A 15572-nucleotide genomic window follows, 5' to 3' on the forward strand; every position below is an offset into this window, starting at 1 on the left:
GAAAGGGTGGATGGCAGCTTTGACTAGAGAGAGAGTGTTCCAGATGGTGAAAACGGTCCGCTTCAAGATGCATCTTTTTTTTTTTTTAATAAATTTATTTATTTTTGGCGGCTTCGGGTCTTCCCTGCTGCGCGCGGGCTTTCTCTAGTTGTGACGCGCGGGCTTCTCGTTGCGGTGGCTTCTCTTGCTGCGGACCATGGACTCTAGGCATGCGGGCTTCAGCCGTTGTGGCTCGCGGGCTCAGCAGTTGTGGCTGCGTACTCTTGAGCGCAGGCTCATTAGTTGTGGCGCACGGGCTTAGTTGCTCCGCGGCATGTGGGATTTTCCCAGACCAGAGCACGAACCTGTGTCCCCTGCATTGGCAGGTGGATTCTTAAGCACTGAGCCACAAGGTAAGTCCCAGGGTCTATCTTAAAAGTAAAGACACTACAGGATTTATTGATGGACTAGATGTCGCATAAGAGACAAAGAAAAAATATATCTATGAGGCTTTTGGACAGAGTAGCTGGATGAATGGTGGTGTCTATGCCCAAGATGGGGACAGATGGAGGGAATCAAGTTGGTGGTGGCTGGCAATGGGTTACATGGAGGTGGTATCAAGAACACCGCTTGGGAGGCAGAGCTTGAAACACGTGAGTCATAAAAGTGGATTTGAAGATTCATACTAGGATGTACAGCCTGGAGCTCCAGAGTGAAGGAGACTGGTCAGGATAGAGAGTAGAAAACTGCCGCAGGAAAGGGCTGGGGGTACACGGTGTGTGATTCAACGTAACTGGGGATTCTGAGAGATGGGAAAGGAAATGTCCTGAAGCCACAGTAAGTAATGAGGAGAACATCTCTCCAGCTCTCAGGCCTCATGGCAACAAGGATACAGGAGAGAGACAGCCACCGCTGATCGGACTCTAGGAGTGGAAATGATCCAGGGAACAGCCAAGTCTCAGATTAAGCAAAAGCTGAGGGGAACATTCAGAGAGGAGAGAGGGGACACAGGGATTTCGCTGGTGACAGGTCATAGAGGCCAGAGGGTAATAAAAAGTTTCAGAAGATTACAGAGAGTTTTGCAACTGGGTCAGATTATCGATTGTACAGGACCCTATGACAATAAGAATCAAAAAATGATGCACAGTCTGGTAGATCTTTGACTTCTGAGGTGGCTAATAAGATAACTGAAAAGTAAGATGCAATAACGTTTGTTCTGATGGTCTATTAGGAAAAAGAGAGTAATCAATTCTAACTACATTCCTACTCTGGGTCAGCCTCCCAGACATCTGTGAGGAGTCTGGGAGCTGATGACTGGGGGAGGAACAGTCATACCAGGAGCATCGTACACAGATACTATTTAAGCAATCTCTTTATAACACCCATGTGTATCAGTTTCTGGGTTTGTTACAACAGAGCATTACAATATGCATGGCTTGAAACAACAGAAATGTACTGTCTCACATTTCAGGGGGCCGGAAGTCTGAAATCAAGGTGCTGCAGGGAACATTCCCTATGAAACCTGCAGGAGAGAATCCCTCCCTGCATCTTCCTAGCTCTGGTGCTTCATGGGCAACCTCTGGCACTCCTTGGCTTGCAGCCTCATTGCTCGAATGTCTCTGTCATCACATGGTTTTCTCCCTGTGTGTCAACTGTGTCTCCGCAGGTCATCTTCTTATCAGGACACCAGTTGTATTGCATTGGGGTCCCACCCTACTCCGGTGTGAATGCATCTGAATACCTAGTTACATCTGCAATGAACCTATTTCCAAATAACGTCACATTCTGAGGTACTGGATGTGAGGACTTCAACAGATCTTTTTCTTTTTTTGGGGGGGAGGGTGCGGGTCAGGAGGGGAGTGATCCAATTCAACTCACAACACTGAAGTACTGCTTTTTCCAGTTTTCATGTATAACTTGTGCACCAAATAAAAATTAATTTGCATATAGTTTTTCTTTCTTCCTCGTGGGTTCTGACCAGTTAGAATTGTTTTAGATTGAGCTTTCCTGACGAGTAAATGTGTCCAAAGATGATTATTCTGAGTGCAAGAGCACTTTTCCCCTCATCCACTACATTTATAGCCTGTTTGAAAGCCACAGAAGATCAAGAAATTATTTTCACACAAACATATCTTCCTTTCCTCTATGCGGCCAGCAAAGCTTTATCTGAAGGTTGATGTCAGTTTTGTCATTTTCCATCAGCCTGGTGGTTGATGCTGTTTTCATTAAAAATTCTATTATTCTAAAAAATCCATCAGCAAGATTGTAAGATTAATTCATATGTACTTTGTATAAGACAAATCTAACCTCTCAAAAGGTTTCTAAGCCAAAACATCTCACACTGACAAGGCAGCAAGTTGGCCAAATACACCCAAATAAACCCAAATAACTCAACCATGTGAATCAATGAGATCTGGGGAAAACAGATCATGAACAACTGAGACTGCTATATATAATTTAAACTACTTTAAGCCCCACGGCACACGGCTGCAGGGAGAAGGATTGCTCCTGTAGTTCCGTCAGCAAATTCCGAGATCAGTTTCTCACGGCAGACACACTGGTCTTGCCCCAGAACTGCACGGGAGAAAAATGACCAAATGCAGAGAGGCCCCCTTTTCTCTTGTCACCATTGCTGTGGAAGTCCTGAGCTGGCCTCTCAGTGAACAGGTGAGAATGAGGGGAAACGCAATCACAGGGCTGCAAAGCTGGAAGGGCTTAACCACCCCCAACAGTCGATGGCATCCCTACCCTGGCTTTCCCAGCTGACTCCAGTGGACTTGTCATGGAAGAACCAGTCTTCCAAGGAAAAACGGTCTACAAGTCCTAAATCTATGCATGAACTCCTGACCCCATTATCTGTGTCAGATAACCTGGCTCCATAGAACCTTCCATATGTTTGTTGTTGTTGTTCTTTATCTCGTAGGAAATTCATCTTCAGAGCCATGAACTGTCATAACTTTCTATGCAACAATCTTGTGATGAAAAATAAAGGAATACCTTTCTCCTCACTCCCTCTCTGATATAAAATAGCTCAAGAAATTATTTGAACAGAAGAAGATTCCTAGGATCTAAGCATATGTGTAGGAGAAACACACAGAGAAGTATAATTAGACATGGATGGAGAGGCATTCCTCTCCTCATAGACCTTCCAGAAGCCAGACACAGTACGTCTATCAAAGTGTTGCCACATGGGTGTTTAAGCTACAATAGGTTATAGGGAAAGCTGCTAAATGCGTGGCTATATGCACACACACACGTATACACATGTGTGTACATCTGTACACATGGAAAGAGAGAGACTAATTATATAATTACAGACTAAGCTTTGTGTACACCGTTTCATTTTAACCCCAAACGATCCTTTGAGGTAGGTAGTAAATGTCCTCTTTACATGGAAGAATGTTTAAAACTTGCCCAAGAGAACACAGAGAAAGTACTCGAGTCCGAGTTAGCGGCACCCTGTCTTCCAGTCCGTTTTCTCTCTGGCACACCACTCCCGCTGGAATATGAGTTAGGAAGGTCTGGTTTGTTGAAGAGCTTTGTCTCCTTCAATTGCACTCACGTGAAACATTCCTACTGCTTCCTCCCTGCCTTTGGCTCACAAGTGCAATTTGAAATTGCATCCTAAACCCAACCAATTCTTGATTTCCTAACACTATTATTTGACCATCTGTGTGATGTTAATGGTATTATTTATTTATTACACCAGGAACCCATCAACCTGCTCCCAAGGAAGCAAAATGATCTCAAATGCAAAAATAAAGTTGCATTTTACCCATCAGTGGAGACTTTGAACTTAAGAGAATAAATGTGCCATTCATATTAATTATAATTTGTTCAGGCTTCCCCAGGAGAGATGCCAACGGTCCTATTCCTAGCGCAACAAAGAAGGTGTCACCTACTCTGCCTCGCACTGCTAGGGTCACCAGAGAGACTGGCTTGTGGGCCTCAGAGAAGTGCGCTTCCACCTCAATGTGTGCAGTATCCCACTCCAGAGAGATACATGGTGATTCTGAGGAATTATTAACTCCCTGTGAGAGGGTCCAAGATTGCTGATATCTGAAGCAAACGGGTGGAAGAAGAACCACCCATTTGGATAAAATTCTGACTTGAACAATGTATGAAGATTCTATGATCCTCTGATGCGAAGGGACCTCTAGAGGCCAGCTGGGTCATTCCCTGTGTCCCCATCGTGCCACAGACCACACCACACCTGACCCACTCCCATACCCAATTCCTAAAATACCTCCAAGGAGGTTCTTGTGCCCCAGAACAAGGAAGGACCACGAAATGCACTCGGTTTCTGGGAAGAGAAGAAGTTGGCAATGAAGAAAAGAAGGAACAGAATGAGGAAAGCCCTTCGGTACGAAAAGAGAATGAGCTTCGTATTCAGACAAAACTGGCTCTCAGCCCCAGGCACATTCACCATCCAACGGTGTGATCTGGGAAGTGGCTCACTCTGCCTTCCAGCGCTTTGCTTTCGGGATCTGTAAAAGTGGAATAATAACTGTCTCCACCTCATGGAGCGCCTATGAGCATTCAACAGGTCTGTGCTGGTAGAGTGGTCAGTGCCTGTCTGACACATAGTAAACAGAGCTGTCCCACCCGGCCAGAGGCAGAACTGATAAAAGCTAAGCATGCCAGCTTTAGTAGCAGAGGGAAGCAGCAGTTAGGAGACAGCATGAAGATAAACGTTAGCCAATTCTGTCAAAGGCACCCACAGCCAGTAAGACGCTTTTGCACTTAGTAGGACAAGGTGACCTTGTCTCAGGCACAGGTAGCCCTAGGCCAGGGCTCACGGCTGTGTGATGCAGTGTGGCCGGATGTCAGCTCCTTCTCACCCTTGCAGGAAGCCCCCTTTGTGGGAGACTGGTTATCACTAGCCTCATTATCTGAAAAACCAGGTGGTTGAACTCCCTGGGCTCTGTAATCCTTTCAAACTCAAAAGAAAAGAGAAGCATTTCTGCAAAGCACCAAACCTTGCAGGTGAGGAGTGCTGGAGAACTGGGCTGCCCCTCTTCTGTAAGTTCTTTAGGTTCTCCTGGCAACTGGCATTGTCCTTTCTCCCGCTGCCCCACGCTCGATTGGGTGTTCAGTTTGGCCATTTTAGTTGCTGGCTCCTCAACAGGCTGTGTGTGCTTCCAGGAGCCTCCCTCCACAGCCCCATCTGTCCATGCTCTTCTGAGACCCGGTCCACCCGATGGATGCCTGGCAAGCCCCAGAGGTGAGCAAACAGGGGTCCATCCCGGTAGGGGCCAAAGCAGCCAGAGCAGCACACGCTTCCTGAGCGGCACTGCTGTTCTGAACAAGTTAACTCAGAAACAACAGAACCGTAGTTACATGACCAGACACCCACTGACAGCAGACCCCAAATAGAAAGAAGGATGGGCAGAGACGCACAGAAGGATGTGCCCCTCTTTATCTTGAAAATGCTAATTTCCCTGAGGTCTACCTGGGGTTGAGCACATCGTCAGAGAGTAGCATTTCTTCAAAGGCTTAAGGACTGGATAGGGGAGTGACCCGGCAGAAAAATGGCATACGTTATGGGTGCAGCTATGAAGTAACAGACAATGGACACAGACCATCTGTGTCCTGGACAGAAAGACACCGGCTCAATTACTGACGTGTGTCTGTAACCTCCACCAGAGCAATGTCACACCCAACGTAGCATGACCCAGACACAAAGGACAGTGAGCCAGGAACACATCCGGGGCAAGGACAACACAAGACAACTCAGGAAAAAAGGGCAGAGAGGGCAAGGAGAAGATGGTGATCGCAGGCATTCCTTCCTTCCTTCACTCACGCAACAGCTATTTACTGAGCATCTTGTGTCTGCCAGACACTGCACAGAATAAGACCGAGAAGGCACTCATCCTCAAGGAACTTACAACCCAGTTGGGGAAGACAGATCGGGAGCAACCAACCAAATAAATGAATGGGAAAATCTCAGGTACAGATGATCACTCTGAAGAAATAATCCAGGATGCTATGCCAGTGTAAGCCTGGTGGAAGTGGTAGGGGATCACTTTTATTTGGGTGTCAGGAACAGCTTCAGGGAGGGGGTTTCACCTGAGCTAAGGCCAAAATGATGAAGAGCTGCCCATGGGAAGATCTGGAGGAGGGGTACCTCCACAGTGGGGGCCACGCGTGGGAAGGCTCTGTAGCAAGAGAACGTTTTCTGTGTTCACAAAACAGGAGGAAGGCCAGGATGTCTGCGGCAGAGTGAGTGAAGGAAAGAGGGGGACCCGCACTCAGAGTTTATTAGCACAAGCCCTGGTCCCAGTCATGCCCTAGGAACTAGGGACAGAAACCTGAAGAAGGTGGAGTTGTGGCCTCAAGAGGCCGTGGAGCAGCTGGAGAGACCAACAGAGAATCCATCAGCTTCGAAAACGAAATGCTAAATGCTTTCCATGATGTGAAGAGCATGCCACAGTCTCCTACAGCTGCAAGGGGCCCCCACGGCTTTTCTCAAGTACGGAAACCACGTTGCTCTCTGCTATTCCGTGGAACTGCTATACCGAAACCCAACTTCCTTCTTGTGCATTTCTCAGACCTTTCATTTTTAACTCATATTTTTTAAAAAAGCACTTAGCAGATGACCCCCAAGGAAACAATTCACTTTACTGGTTGCGGCCTTATTTGGGGAAACCATGAAAACATGAAATGCATCCATCAAAGTTATCCAGTGACGTGCTGACATTTAGTGACAGTCTCTAATTAATGAGACCCACACGCCGGGCCTCTCAGGCTCTCCTGCCCCCATCAGAGGGCTGCAGCCCACCCACTGGGAGAGAGGAATGCAGCCCACCCACTGGGAGAGAGGGCGCTCTTCTCTGACCACCGGAAGACCACCCACCCACGCGATGATGGGCACAACTGCGTCCACGGCTGATGACCTCTTCAACCTCTGCGTCCACAGCCTGGCCTTTTGAGTTGGACCCAAGGCCCTGGGGTGAGACGCCTCAGCCTCAAGCCTTTCCACAACCAACACCCAGCTCGTGCCCTTCGTGTAAGAACCACTCCACACATCTTAGTTGGTCGAGCCCAGCTGTATAGAGGCTAGGGGATACTTCTGTTTGGCTTTCAGTCATCTCATCTGTTCAGTACCCATGTGGGAGCACACGGTGCTCAGGGCATCACAGGGCGGGATCCCCGCTTCCAAGAGCTAGCAGCTCCCCATCCACGTGGAGAAGGAAAACAGAGAGATAAACAGCATTGCAAGGCAGGGTGCGAGACAAAATGAGCGGAGAGACGATGCCAAGTCTCCGCAAGGAGTTGCGAGAACACAGAACGCGGTGGGGAAAGCTCGCCCTGCAAAAAGCCAAGGAGTCAGCATTCCAGCTCGGCCACGCGCTAACTTGTGTGATTTTAGGTAAATTCCCCTCTCCAGGCCTCAGCATCCTCATCTATAAAACAGACATAATCTAGTCTATTTCAGAGAGTTGTGGTGAGGATTAATTGTAACTAACCAATAACTGATGGCACCATTCATCATTCAACATTATTATTACTACTCCTCGTAATCTGGCTTCCAAATCTCCTAGCTGTGCAACCTTAATCAAACTATGTAAACTCAGTTTTCTCATCTGTAAAATGGGATAATCATAGCACCTACAACCAGAGGGGTTGTATTAGGGTTAAATGTTAATGTTATGAGGTTGGATGATGGGTGAGATAGTGTGTAAAACACTTAGAATACTCCCTAGGACATAGTGAGTACTGGAGAAATTTCAGTTCATGTTATTATCATTGCATATTCTATTTTATGAAACCTCACCCTTTTAAAAAAAAAATATGCGTACAGACTACTGACAGGAGGGCAGAAAGACTAGGAGACTGCAAATTGTCTGTAATTCTATTCAGACTGTGGATGCCGTATTAGGTGAAAGGCTTCCCGATATGTCTACGAGGATCATTAGTGTTAATTGGAGGAAATAAAACATTCTAAAAAGTTTCCTCACATTAGAATCTGCTGCTGAAGCATTCGTTCTTTGGGAACTGCAAAAGATCCTCAAAAAATGAAACTGGTGAGAACAAAGCAGCATCAAATGAAATTAGAGCAAAAAAGTCCTCTGCTGGTTGAGACGAAAACTACAAGCATGAACCCCAGGGTCACCTGCGGTGACAGGGAGAGGGTGGTTCTCAGGGCAGAGCAGGGATGGCTGTGGTCTGTGGAGCTTGGTCACATGCTGAACGAAAAAGAAAGAGGTGAGGATGGGAGGAAGGAAGGAAGGAAGGAAGGAAGGAAGGGAGGGAGGGAGGGAGGGAGGGAGGAAAGAAAGAAGGAAGGGGAGGGAAGACAAAAGAAGGAAGAGACGACCCACATACACACAATAAAAGCAAAAGGGAAATAACCCAGAGCCCTGAACCACTCGATTGTTGCAACCTGGAATCAGGTTACGTGCAAATTTAGCAATTTCTATGCAAACAAAATACATTCTGAAATTCCTACTTGCTTCTTTGCACACAGCATCACGAAATGCAGAGCCTGTGTTTGAGGGTTTAAGGGCTTTTCCGCTCCACAGAAGTGCAGCCCAACACGGGGCCCCTCCTTGTCTAGTGCAGGAGGGCCTGGGGAGGACGATGGCCATCCTGTGGAGGCTTGAGCGCCATCTGCACGGCCCACCTGCTGCCCCGCTCACATCCTAAATTAGGCCCATGGCCAACAGGTTGGTGTCACGCAGATCCCAGCTCCTCTAATCCCTGCCCTGTAGGGCTCCCTCCACTGGGAGGGTCTTCCTCCTACTTGTCGGGAAGACAGTCAATCTCAGTGGCTGGCCCTGGATGTCAGGAGATGTTCCAGGAGGGCTTTTTTATGACAGGGCTGGGCTGAAAAAGCCCCACCATATCCCACTCCCTCCATCTACAACCGGTTAAGCCCAGTGAGTCTACAGCATATGTGACAATGCAAACAAACGTGAGGGCACGAGAGACAAGGAGAGGGGCCTGGAGTGAGTCAGGAAGAGGCATGGAAGCAAAGACAAAGAAAGAGAAGCCAGCCAGTACACGATAATGCGATTTTTCAGAGGAGCTGCTCCAGGCCCCAGCTGAGCACCTGACAGATCCAGCAGAGTCCTCATTCTCATAGGCCTGGGGACTGCCCTCTGAAGACCAGATCCCTCCCTGCCCAAATCCCCTCATTGTTCCTACTATACGGCAGCTACATCTGTCAAGGCCCCGTGGCTACTTCTTTATCCCCAAATCTCTACAGAGCTGACCGCCTTCCTCCTTCTCCTTGAAAGTACCTTCCCATCCATTTCTAAAATGTTCTCAGTATGAGACTGTCTCCATCTTGTTTCTTGAGGGCTATATCTTGCAGCCAAGGGTTAGGGAAAAGGGGGCATCCAGAGGGCACTAAATGCCATTGACTACATTGCTTATAGGTTTGTTTTTCTTTCTAAATAGTCTGAAATCAGGGCATATTTCAAGTTTCCACGAAATCCTTTATAAAGCAGACACACAGTTATTTCAGGTGTGAGGTGTGAGGCAGTTAGACATTCAACCTTTGCTCAAAATAGTCCCTAACTCAGGGCACAGTGGAAGAGGTGGGTTTCCGGAACCAGTGAGTACCCTGGGGGCATGAGCACTAGCTCGCCAAAGACAAAGGAGCATGGGTGCTTGCAGACTATGACAGGCCCTTAAATCACACGCTTCCTTTGGCAATGTCCCGACAAGTCAGCTCTGTAACCCAGTGTCCCTTTTGCAGCATTTTCTATCCCATGGGTATTGCCTTACATGCACCAGCCATAAACCTTAGAAGAGCCACCTTAGAAGAACAGTCACAGAAGGTGTAAAAGAGTGGGCACCAACACCAAGGTTCTCTCTCCAAGAATCTTCACGTACAAAGGATGGGAATACTGCCATCCTGCCTTACAATCAGCTCAATGGCCCAGTCTGGAAAACTTTAAGCAGGCATACATTCTTCCCATGGATCTTCTTAACTTCTACCTCCAGCTGACTCTCAGAAACTCCAGAGAGTTAAGATCTCCCATTGCAATCACTAATTCTGCGTTGCCCTTCTGTGAGTGGTATGGTTTGTAGACACTGGAAACTGAGTTAGCATTTCAGGAGGCCAGGGGGAAAGGGAGACAGATTCACCCGACCTTACTCAAAACATAGTCAAGATTCTTCTTCTCCTTCTCCAATTCCTGTCAGCCTTAACCCCAGACGTCAAGCAGGACCCAAGCCAACACTGAGACCCAGTTTCCATTTGGGAGATGAGTTTTGAATATATTGCTTTAGTGGACAGCACAGTTAACCAAAGTAAACGATCTTTTCCACAGACAAATCACACTCATATCCATGGCCTCAATCTCAGAAAGCCGTGTTCAGACAGAGAAAGCACGTCCCTCTGCTACCAGCTCGTGGCATGAAGACACCCCAGGAAAGCTCAGACACAGTCAGACCCAGGACAAAACAGTAGCTCTGCCAGAGTACAGGAGCGGGGCTGGCGACACCCCGGGGCACAGGCAGAGTGATGGCATTCACAGAAAGCCAGACCCGGCCTTCGGGACTCATTAACACCAGAGAAGACTGTTCACGCTGAGCCCCAGCCGGGCCCCCAGTCACCACGGCCACTGGTTGCAGGTACAGACAGTGCTCAGGCCGCTGGCCTCCATCTCTGAGACCCCCTGGCCAGCCTCCCCTCCTGCTTACCAAGTCCTGAGCCTAGGAGGCCAGTTTGGGGGAAACAGCTCATCTCTGGAACCTCTGAGCGTTTCCCTGTGACCACCACCTTTCCGGGGCAGAGCACCCAGCTCAGCCATGAATTGTGCAGCCCAGGGAAGCAGCGACCTCCCCGCCAGCAGCTGCAGAAAACACACCTGCACCTCTATCCCTCTCCCCCATCCCCTACACAAATCACTGTCGATTCAGAGAAGAATGGCGGCTCCCTACCTGAGGGTGGCGCTCTCCCCCTGCCGGACCGTCACGTTGTCCATCGCTTTGGGGAAGGTGGCATCTCCGCTGCGCACGGGCACTCCTGTGGGTACAAGGAACAGCAGCCTGAGAGACACGACCACGAGGCACTTCCAGGGCAGGAACAGGTACCCACAGACCCCCATCCTCGACGGCCACAACTTCCCAGAACTCCGGCAGCCGCTCGGCACACGCCCCCTGGGCGCGCACAGGAAGTGGGTGGGGTGGGGTTTGGCGGAGGAGCGAGCACGGGGCCCCGGAGGCGCGGGCAGGAGAAAAGCGCGCAGACTCCTCCAAGTCTAGTGTTCCTCCCCAAAACCAGCCTCAGCGCTCCAGCCTCGGAGAAGCGGTTTCCACGGAGAACATCCAAAGGGGGCTCCCTCGGTGCTGCTTCAGCCCGGAAGGTGGCGGAGAGAGGCGAAGAGCAAAGACAGGTGCAAAGGTGCGGGCGCGTCTCAGGAGCCCCTTCCTCCCGTTAACAGCTCAGGCATGGCACTTTGGAGAGGAGTAAGCACTGTGGTACCAAAAGGGGACACGGAGTGGGTTAGATCCGGCTACCCAGAGATGGTCTGAATTCCTCAGTTCCAACAAGGGCAAATCCAACACTTTCTTTTTAAGTTTCAGAGGCAGGGTAGCCAGCAGGAAACAGTCTGTAACAATAGCAGAGCCGGAAAGTGGAACACGCGGGAGACGCAGGGGTGAGCCAGGAGGAGAGGCTACGCCGGGCTTCGCGCGATCCGGACCGGGGATGCTGCAGCAGCCGCCTCGGTCAACTTCGTCCGAGACCAAATGCGCGCTGCAGCCTCCGCGATGCGGCCGGTCTCGGCTGGGCGGTCTCCGCGGCGGCGGCTGAGGCGGGAGCGCACGGCGGCGGACGCTCGCTCGCTCGCTAGCTGGGGAAGGCGAGGGGCTGCCGGCCCCGGAGCCGCGAGGACGCCACGCTCAGCGGCCGCCCCCGGCCTCCGCGCCGCGGGCCTCCCGGGAGCAGCCCCGACGCGCGCGGGCCCAGACCGCCGGGGTTGTCATGGCAGCAGCTCCATCACTGACCGCAGCTCTCCGCCGTGCTGGCGCCGAGCGAGCTGGCGGACCGCGCGCATCCCGGCGGGCGGCGGGAGCGGGGCGCAGGCGCCCACCTTAACCCCCGCCGCGCCGCGCCGCGGCCGCAGGAGCTCAGGCGAGGAGTTTAACCACTTCCCCCCTTGAAGAGCTGTCACTTCCAAATTAAGAAGAAATGCAAAGTTACTACACAGCCTCAATAAGCCCAAGACGTCTTAATAAGGGTCACAAACTAATTAGGAAAAGAAAACTCTGCAGCATGCATGCGTGCACCTTTAAAATTATCAGATTAATACATTAGCATTTAGAGTAAATTTAAAGTGTTGGGAGGACGTTTTAGAATCATCTCATTTTTATTCAACAGGCAACGCCCACCCCACCGCCACCCCCCCAAAAGCTACTTCAAACACCATTCTAAATAGAGATCTTCCATATATAAAAGAAATGCAAAATCACAGAAGCCTCTTAGTGTGCGAAACTGGCAAAACCGCATCAAAATTTTGGTCAAGTTCAGACACTGACTTACATTCTTTATTCTTGTTTTGTCGGCATTAAAAGATGTTAGCCCTGCAAACTGCCCACTCAGATGAATGAGTGTGAGCCCCTGGCTTTATTGATACAGAGGATTCCCAGGTGTCCTGGGCTTCACACTCCTGCAGGGCTGATTGCATCTTAAGAGGTGTGTTTTTCAAATTCTTGAAACTCAGGGAAAAATTGCATTGGCCTCAGTTGCTGTCACTTCTCCTCTTTGGCTGCTGTGGGTCCCTCTGTGCCTACATCTGCATGTTTCCTCTCACTTCAGCTCTGATGGAACGCAGTTCCTTCCAGCCTGGGCCTGGCTCCTGAGGGAGGGGGCCTAAGCCCAGAGCGGCACAGCCCACCCCACGTGCTAACACCAACATGTTCTCTGCTCAGGGACTCCCGTCTGAGCTCCCTGCACTGACCCAGATTCTCCCTGGGGACAGAGAGGAAGCAGCCGTGGCTCTGTTTTTCCCCTAGACTCTCTCTCAAATCCAACCAGGAAGCTCTTTTTTAAAACAACCGTTAAATAACAACAACAACAACAACAACAGTTCTTCCCAAAAGCCATCCAGCCACCACCAAAGAGACTGAATCATCCTAACTGAATCGCTGTAACCGTCCTGGTGCCATAAGAGCGCGTGCATCTTTCAACTGGTCACCCCACTTACGTGTAGATAAAACGTGGGTGAGTAACGCACAGGCATCTCACTCGTCACACCCCGGTCACTCCAACTGCCCTGGATTGGAAGGGATGGAGGTGGGTGTGCAGATGTGGAAGCCACGCTCCAAGGTAACAGAGAAAGACTGAGGAGGCATGGCTTCCTCTTTTAACAGGTGACCCGAGAGTGTACAACAATGTAAAGTCAAGCAGCTCACACTGGAGATCTCAATTAATCCATCATTTCGCCCATTTTCCCCTCGTCTCCTCTGTTGACTTTTCCAATATTAAATTCTCAGGGAAATCCGTCGCTACTTTTGTCCAGTGGGGACCAAAAAAAAATCAATTGTCAACTTATGACCACAAAGAATGACTTTACTATCAAGAAAAACAAAAATGATGTCTTCAGGGTGCAGGAGGTTTTGTTTATGCTTTTGAAAGAACAGGAGGAGAATTTACCTGTTTTAGTACCAATCCGTTCTGACAAGTCCCTGCTTTACCTTCACTTTGCAGTGGGAGTTGTGGAAGTAGGAAGTTGCATGATTTCACCAAGTTAAGATATTATATGAGCAGACGTCAGGTGTGAGGTCATGACTGCTGACCTCAGTCCGCTGAATTTGGGGTTCTCCTTATGCGGAGGCCAAGGAATTACCTGTAATCATCCACATCCATTTTAAGCACCACTCCTGCTCCCCTCCAAGACTCCTCTTTGTAAACAGGTCCCACCACCACAAGTGGAAACAAACACCAGCAGTGGAGAAGGAAGGGGGACTCATTCTGGGCTTTGGAGTCATTTCCCTCCAGGCTTGAGAATGGCAGGGATGAGTCCTTTCATGATAAACTCTCACCCTGGCTCTTGCATCTAATTCCCAGGTAGGTACAAATGAGCGTTAGTTTTTGCATCTAGGAATGTGGGTAATGACAACAACAGGCCTTCCCGAGGGGCCTACGTACATGATTAACTCTACAGTAAAATACTTCGAAATCCCCTTAAGGTGAAAGATGCTTTATTAATACATTTTGCCTGCCACTGCTTCATTATTATAGCTGGGCGGAAAAATAACTCTTCTTACAGGCTCTGTAAGATGTTCAGTTTATACCAGTCTGCATGCGGTTGATCTAAGACGCTCACACCATCTTTGTCTCTGGCGGGGGAAGGGAGAGTGGTGAGCTGCGGCCTCCCAACCTGGCCGGCAGAAAACCCAGCAGAGATCAGGTAACGCTCAGGCTGGACAAAGGAAAGCCACTGGCAACCTCACAGCTGCTTTGTGGACCCAGGGATCCAAACTTTATTCAAAAATGGAAGTTTAGAAATTGGTGAGAGGTCAGAGATGCCCGCACAATTAACAAGGCAGAATCCATTTTATTGAAGCTGCTGATTGAAGTGGTTTGACTAGATGAAGATCAAAATCACATGTCAACTCCCGTCTCATCCCCTAATCCCTAAATATAACCAAACACTTAGTGGCTTATCTTATATCCCGTCTCTTGCTTCATAAAAACTGCTGGATTTATTTTGTTTTTCCCAGCATATCCGAGTTAATGAAAAAGGAATGACAGTCAGAGCAATTTCATTATTTGTGTTCTTTATAGACATAACTTCCTTTCTACCTCCTGGAAAGCAGATTCCTAACGAGCGCCCACCTCCACTTTCTCCCCGCCACCCCACCTGCTGTCTCCGTCTCCATCCTCCGTTCCCTCCTGCATACACATACAGTGTACACATAAATCAACTTGTCATAGCTTGTCTCCACTCTGGCAGCTGTAATTGCTGCAGGTTATAAAAATATCTATAGGACAATGCCTTTCAAGCTCACAGGCGTGCACACACACACACAGACACACACACACACGCACACACTGCCTGAGCAAAAGAAAACAATCATATTCCCTTTAATAATCCCGGGACTGCAAAGGACGGGGCGCAGAGGAGCTTGCTGGGTAGACTCTGGAGGGCTGGCAGGTAGAGGAGGACGCAGGGCTAGACGGAGACTCCGGGCGGCAGCAGCCCCTCCTCACTAAAGCAGGGCTGGAAAGGGGAAGAATTGCCAATGAAAGGGAAATTGTTTCAGCTGTTGCTTTTGTTTTTCTCTGCGTTACCTACAGCAAGCTGGGGTTGGCTAAAGAGCCAGTGAATGTTCTACACACACAAGAGCCCGAAAGAAGAGCTCTAGCCTGAGACATGCCAGTGCCGCTTCTTCTCTAAAAAGGTGTAAGGCCCCCCTCTCCTGGTGGAGATTCCAAATAGGAGCACAGGCGAGAAGATGCGACACGCAGGGCAGTTAGAGCGGTGTGGCACCCAACAGACCTCGCAAGTTTTAATCAGGAAAGGCGGTGTCCGTCTGGCTCAAGAGACAGCTCTAGGGGAGTAGGGAAGGGCCGGACTCTGGAAAGGTACCTGCTGCTCTTTTCCACCTATGTGAATATAAGGTCAAAATAA

At 49.4% G+C, this 15572-nt stretch overlaps 1 protein-coding gene across 7 annotated transcripts in view; it reads right to left on the reverse strand.

Annotated features, from left to right (window-relative positions):
- NTM (neurotrimin) overlaps positions 1–15572 on the reverse strand; it is a 931342-nt gene that overhangs the window by 388185 nt on the left and 527585 nt on the right. For 4 of the 7 annotated variants that reach the window (XR_004351139.1, XM_032640686.1, XM_032640688.1 and 1 more), the window contains exon 1: positions 10876–11920. Coding sequence is in view for 5 of the 7 variants with exons in the window: in XM_032640686.1 (XP_032496577.1) it covers positions 10876–11042 (167 nt within the window). In the remaining 2 variants the exon portion in view is untranslated. Of the gene's footprint in view, positions 1–10875; positions 11925–15572 lie in introns of those variants that run through there. The other 3 variants (XR_004351138.1, XM_032640687.1, XM_032640685.1) reach the window with 3 other exon arrangements.

This window comes from Phocoena sinus, chromosome 8 (assembly GCF_008692025.1).
Source record: "Phocoena sinus isolate mPhoSin1 chromosome 8, mPhoSin1.pri, whole genome shotgun sequence".
NCBI lineage: Eukaryota > Metazoa > Chordata > Mammalia > Artiodactyla > Phocoenidae > Phocoena > Phocoena sinus.